General features: G+C 42.0%; 1 protein-coding gene across 2 annotated transcripts in view; it reads left to right on the top strand.

Moving 5' to 3' along the window:
* Positions 1 to 590: 590 nt before the first annotated feature.
* LOC108368308 (polycomb protein Asx-like) overlaps positions 591 to 6,379 on the top strand; it is a 14,166-nt gene continuing 8,377 nt past the window's right edge. The window contains exons 1-4 of one of the 2 annotated variants that reach the window (XM_017623150.1): positions 591 to 1,560; positions 1,625 to 3,298; positions 3,407 to 3,727; positions 3,802 to 3,994. In XM_017623150.1, the coding sequence (XP_017478639.1) occupies positions 616 to 1,560; positions 1,625 to 3,298; positions 3,407 to 3,727; positions 3,802 to 3,994 (3,133 nt within the window). In that variant the 5' untranslated portion in view covers positions 591 to 615. Of the gene's footprint in view, positions 1,561 to 1,624; positions 3,299 to 3,406; positions 3,728 to 3,780; positions 3,995 to 6,379 lie in introns of those variants that run through there. The other variant, XM_017623151.1, reaches the window with a different exon arrangement.

A 6,379-nucleotide genomic window follows, 5' to 3' on the forward strand; every position in this document is an offset into this window, starting at 1 on the left:
TAAATATTTCAAAATGGTTCTCTTTTTTATAAAGCAATCGCATTTCAGGCTAGTATACTTTAGGACGAATGGATTGTGTGAGCAAATCCAATTGTTGGCAGCAAATTTCAGTTACGCGATTTTGCAGAATCGACGATATGTGGATGCAGTGATTTAGGCAAAGTTTCGCAAGCTTAAATAGGCCCAAAGCCAATTTCGATTTCAAGCGTTTAATGCTTAAATTTGAGTTGAATCTTCTATAGCGACGGTAGTTAATTAAAATATCGTCAAGTATCTTCGGTCAACCTCTTCTACCGTGTAATCAGGAGAGTAAATTATCAAAGAGGGTTAGGGTTAGGATTAAAATTACAATTGAAACAATGAGGCATATCCATAGTAGACTATAAAGATAGGGCCTGTTCGAGACACGTAATAAAAGCAGCATTAATGCCGCACTGATGAAAATTTACAACACAGTTGTAACCTCGGTTGTGATTGCAACTTCTACAAGCCCAGCTTTTCGACATGCTTTCCAAAGGTATATCTGTAAAAAAAAAACTTGCGGAGTCGACTTTATTTCGACTATGAGTATGGCCCAATAATGGTAAGCCTCTCCTACCGCATGTTTTAATTCAGATGTATGTATATCAAAACGGAATATACAAGTTTCTGCAGTACTATAAAATGAACACATATGAATCGAGAGAAAATTCACCTCCGTTGTGGGGCCCTGGCGCACTCATTTTTATTTTACATTTTTCTTCCTCAGGCGCAACATCCCATGCTTGTGACAATCTTTACGGAAATAAACAAGAAGTTGGCAGTGGCATATCGTCAGCGGCCACATCTTCTGCCTCCTCGTCCTCTTCATCTTCAATGACCTCAGCACCGACGACCAGTGGAGACATGATGTATTCCACAACGGCTCAACTGTCTATCACCGCAAGACAATCGCCCGAGCAAAAGCAGCAAGAACAGCAGCAGGATATTATATTGTCGATGGCTGAGAAGAGTGAAGATTTATTTCATCATGTGCAACATGATTGGAATTTCGGCGGCATAAAATTGGAACAGTCCACAGAAGCAGCGTCAAGTAGTTTTAACGGTGTGATTCAAACGCATCAAGGCGTTATAAAAGTAAAAAATTTAAATACGATTTCAGTTGGAGATGTGGCTATGCCAAGCGTGGAAGCAACTCAAACTGAAGAAGTCGTAGATTGTATAGGTGTAGAGGGGGGTGATGATGCAGCGGCGATTGTTAATTGCGGAGCTGTGAATGCCGGCGTTGATGTTGACGTTGGCGAGGGCGATGGAGACGATAATGACGTTATCGGGGTGGAGGCTGATGAAGATGACGATGACGAGGCGGAGGAGGAGGATGAGGAAGACGATGATGACCCGGATGATAGTGATGCTGTACGTGATATAGTTGACGAATTACAACAACAGCATCGCCAACTACTCAAAGAGCAGCAACAACAGCTACAGCAGCAACAGCAACTTGAGCAACAACAGGAATTGCAAGAACCCGAAAATCCAGTGCAGCGTGGCCATTTAACTTACGAGCAAGGTGACTATGAGGTACGTAAGCTTATCTAGCCTTTGGATGCTAAGTGTTTGGTAACCAATTCATTTTGGCTTGCAGTTGAGCTCAGATTTGATAAGTGACGTTCAAATGGCGGCTAACGAAATGGAAGTGTCCAGTACCGTAATAACCAATAGCAATTCGGATGACAGCGTTAATGAAATGAATATGGGCTGTAGCAGCAGTCGCCCTGATAGTGGCGTCAGCGGTGGCAATCTCACCATACAGTTGAATACACCGTCGCCAGCACCGACCATTGGCCATTTACATCAGCAGCAAGTGCAACAGCCGCAGCAGCAACCACCACAGCAAACTTCATCGGAGCGGCAAAATACGCCCCAGCGACAAATACTCGTCGATACGAATGGCCAAATTATAGGCAATTTCCTCGTTCAGCACCAACAACAACAGCAGCATCATCAACCGCAACAACAACACTTAGAACACCAACAGCAACTTTTGCATCATGCAGCACAGCAATTTACCTTTCCGGCAGCACAACCTCAAGCCCAACAACAACAACAACAACAGCAACAACAGGTCCAAACTATAGCACTGTCGACACAACAACATCTGCAGCAGCAGCAGCAGCAGCAGCAACAACAACAACAACAACAACAGCAACAACAACAACATGCACATAAGTCTCATCATGCTCTGTCGACATTACGTAAAGCCATAGAGTTGAGCACGAACGGTCAGCACTACCTAACGCCAGGCGCCATAGCGGCTCAGCAGCATATTGGCCAACAATTGGTGCTGCAGCAGCAGCAAGCGCCGCAACAGAGACACTTTCTGACACAGTCACAGGTTCCTACAGTGTCCGCGGCTGCTAATTGCAATATGGTTTCTGCTAGTCCAACTCAGCAGCAGCATCACATTCAAGTGCAACAACAACTTCAGCGCTTTCAGCAGCAGCAGCAGCATCAGCAGCAACAACAACAACAGCAACAGCATATGCCCGCCTTTCAATCATTGGCCACTCAAGCGCAATCAAACGCTGCAAAATATATTTCAAAGCAAATGAACCTTATTACAATGTCTCGTGGCACAGCAGCAGCAGCAGGAACAGTTGCCGGCACAAATGCAAGCATCGCCTCGGTAACTATACCGTCAGGTGCATCTGTGAGTACCTACCCACCTTTTAGTAGCGCCATCGCTAGTTCAGCGCGTTCAGCTGAGCTTATAGTGAATGCTGCCTCCAATATCGGTAATGTAAGTACATCGAATGTCAGCATTGCCAGTGCCATGAAAGGTCTAACACAAGCCGGCATCCCGACCACAATAGCCCAGCAGCGGCCAACAAGTAAATTAGCAACCGGCAAAGGGCGTAAAACGGTAAATAAATTGCCACCCGGTGCAGTTAATTTAGAGCGTAGCTATCAGATCTGCCAAGCAGTTATCCAAAACAGTCCAAATCGCGAAAATTTGAAGGCGCAGTTGCGACCACCGTCGGCAATTTTGAATCAACAGCTGCAGCATCAACCTCCGCAGCAACAACAACAGCAGCAGCTGCCACAAAGTAACGTTTCTACGGCTTTAACATTGCCATGCACAGGAGCCGGAGTAGCCGCGCCGGCAGCAACACAATCAACTGCCGCCATATCTGTAGCAAGTTCGGCACATCAAGCGCCCGCATCAAGCGCCTCTTCATCGCAGAGTTTTATCAAACAAGAGGACCTGACAAGCATTCCCGCAAATATAATGGGCGTTGGACGTCCTGGCGTATATAAGGTAAATTGCCGTACTTGATCGGAGGTGCATTTACACATACACTTCTAAAATGCTCTGCATTGAAATATGTTATCTTATTCGAATTATTTTTTTTGCATTGATTTTTAGGTTATTGGTCCGCGAATGGGATTTCCACGTAAGAAGTATGTTCAACGAAAACCTTCACCCACGCTTATAAGACATTTTTTCACACCACAAACGGCCAACGCACTACATACTAATGTTGCGGCAAATCCGCGATTGCATCAGCAATTAACGGTAGCAGCAGCTGCAGCGGCAGCTCAACAACAACATCACCAGCAACACGATTTGCATCAAAATGGAAATGGTGGTGGTCAATATGTGTTGGTGCATCGAGCAAATGTAGGCGCAGCTGATAATCAGGCACCGCGGGCATCTAGCGCACCGCCGGTACCACAAACAACACAGGTTCGTGAGTGTATAGTCGCATGTTCATTGCCACATACATATATTTAAAGTAGATACCTTATTGTTTCTTATAGAGTCAACTGCACAATATGAATGGAATACCGATAACAGGACGCGGGCGTCCTGCTTCCGTCGATATTGATGCTTCAAATGCAATGCTTGACCATAATGCGCATCAACAACACCAACAGCAACAGCATCTTCATCATCAAATAAATGCTATTAAATCGAATGCCTCTACAACGATGAGACGCAATTTTACATCAGGTATGTTCAATTTTTTCTATTTCATGTTTTCCGTTTTACTTGATATGCCAAAACTTAAATTATGCGTTCACACTTCCAAGATAACAGTGTTGAAATAAGCGTAGTAAGTATAGTTTTTTAAACATTTCATAGTGTTTTCCTAGGCAACGGTGCGTGGTTTGATGATTATTAAAGAGTTGTAACTCCTATTATGAATTTTCATACGATAGACGATAAACGCTTGCAAGCGTATCGTACGAAATCAGTTCTCGTATCATCGTTTTCATACGCCCGATATTTCGTGGTTTACTTCCATATATTTACAAATACAAGGTCAGCTGATCGTTTGACACTTTTCATGAACTTACAGGAAAAAAAACTCCGGACTAAATCCTGTAACTTATGACTAGGAACAGTTCAGTTACTCTCTGAAAAGTGTTCCCACTTACAGGTTTTATGTCAATAGGAACGACTTCCTGTAAGTTCTGACTAAATCCTGTAAACCGGACTGCTATTGGAACAGACTAATTGTTAACCAGCACAAATCAGGTACGCCAATTATCGGATTTCATACGACAACATCGATTGGTAATAGGGAATAACAGAATGCAAGCGTCTATCGTGCATCATACAAATTCATAATAGGGGGTAAATTAGGTCAGTCCAACGCTTTAGCCAGCTAATCACAAAGCGCAGAAACAGGGCTCGAATCGTCACACACGATATCGTACTACTCGTCACGTAAAAGCACATTTTTCGGACTATGACATACGTAAACGTACTCTTTGTCCCATTCAGCTTATACTGCCTGACGTATCACGAAATTTTCTTTCGTATCGTTTTCGATCCGTGAACGGATGTTACAATTCGAGCCCAGAATGCACAGTGGCATCGGAACTGCTTTGGCTATGTCTTTTTACTTTCAGTTCTATGAACAGTTGATCAATCTTCTATTTAAATCAAAAACACGAAAAAGAAAACATAAGAAAAATGCACATTATAAATATTCCAGAAGCCATTTTATAAACAACGTGGAAATTGTATATTTATATACTTAGCACTTTGTCGTTTTCTGTTGTACAAACATTTTCATGGATCGAAAGAACAGAAAGCAAAGATATGTTTTATTTTCGGTATTTAAGTTTCTAGCTTGAGAAACGGAGGGCCCCACAGCTTGTGTTTCACTCCCTTGTGAGAGTAGGTTCTAAGGTGATTCCATCCATTGCAGGAGTTGCACCTACCGAAATGGAGTTCGGTTGGAATCGTTTTTGGCAAACGCTGCAGAAGATTTCTAGCCCGGGGTTCAACTCGATGCCCGCCCGGGGAAGAAAGATGCGGAGCAATCCGGCTGGTTGTTGATGTTGTAACAGCATACAGATTCTCCAAAGAGTTTTTGGGAAGTGTTGCTGGAGGGGCAGCCCTTGCCCAGATAAAAATCTGAGTCGTTCCTGTTACGTAACACGACTTTCGTGACGATCTGTAAATTAAAACGAGCACTCATTAAAGATGAATAAATTGATCGGGTTCGTTGATCTTGGTCCCTTGGTCGGGTAAAACTCGATTCATTTTGGTAATACAAAAGAAAGGTGTGTAAAAAAAAACCTAATGAGAAATAAAATTATAGTTAAAAAAACAACAACACGCTTTTATTACAACAAGAACTAAAAAGAAAAAAAAAATTGATTTAAAGATTCGTTAAATAAGGATATGAAGTTCCCTAACTTGATGTTAATTATAATTAACCTTTTAAACTAGCTTAAAATATGATTAAAGTAATTGGCACGTAGTCATAGTCGAAATAAAGTCCACTGAAAAGTTAGTTGCAGTTATTTTTAACAGGCATCCCATTGGAAACATACAGCTCCCCATTGGTAGAGGGCTTCGGGTGTACGAATTTGTTGTAACATCAGGAGTTGAAGACTTGCTCTAGCTGCTATTCTCCTAAAATTTCCTCCAATCACGACGTAAGCAGATTTCCCATGTGAACTTGCTACAAAGTTCAATTCTGCCACTTCCTTGAAGGGATTTTCATGATTTCAGACTTAGTAAAGTTAATATCATTTATTGATATTGTTTTTGTTTTTTTACACACCTTTCCTCTTTCAAAAATATACAATTTCATAAAATTTCAATGTCTATTTATCATATTGCTCGAGCGTTAGACGATCTAGAGTCCATACGCATAAGTAGCCCATTACGCCCATTTGGGTACTTAAAGTTGACATTAGACATGTTTTATTCAACCATCACAAGCAAATAGCTAAATCTTGGTCAAATAAAACGAAATTAGCTTGTTTCCTATGTTAGCCTAATTTTGACAGTTGTTTGACTGCAAATAGTGTCAAAGTAAGTTTTTGCCTCTTTCTGATTGGCTGAAGGAGAAAATTTCTGATGCTGAATGGCAAT

This window comes from Rhagoletis zephyria, unplaced genomic scaffold (genome assembly GCF_001687245.7).
Source record: "Rhagoletis zephyria isolate East Lansing unplaced genomic scaffold, Rhagoletis_zephyria_1.1 Rzeph_scaffold_03064, whole genome shotgun sequence".
NCBI lineage: Eukaryota > Metazoa > Arthropoda > Insecta > Diptera > Tephritidae > Rhagoletis > Rhagoletis zephyria.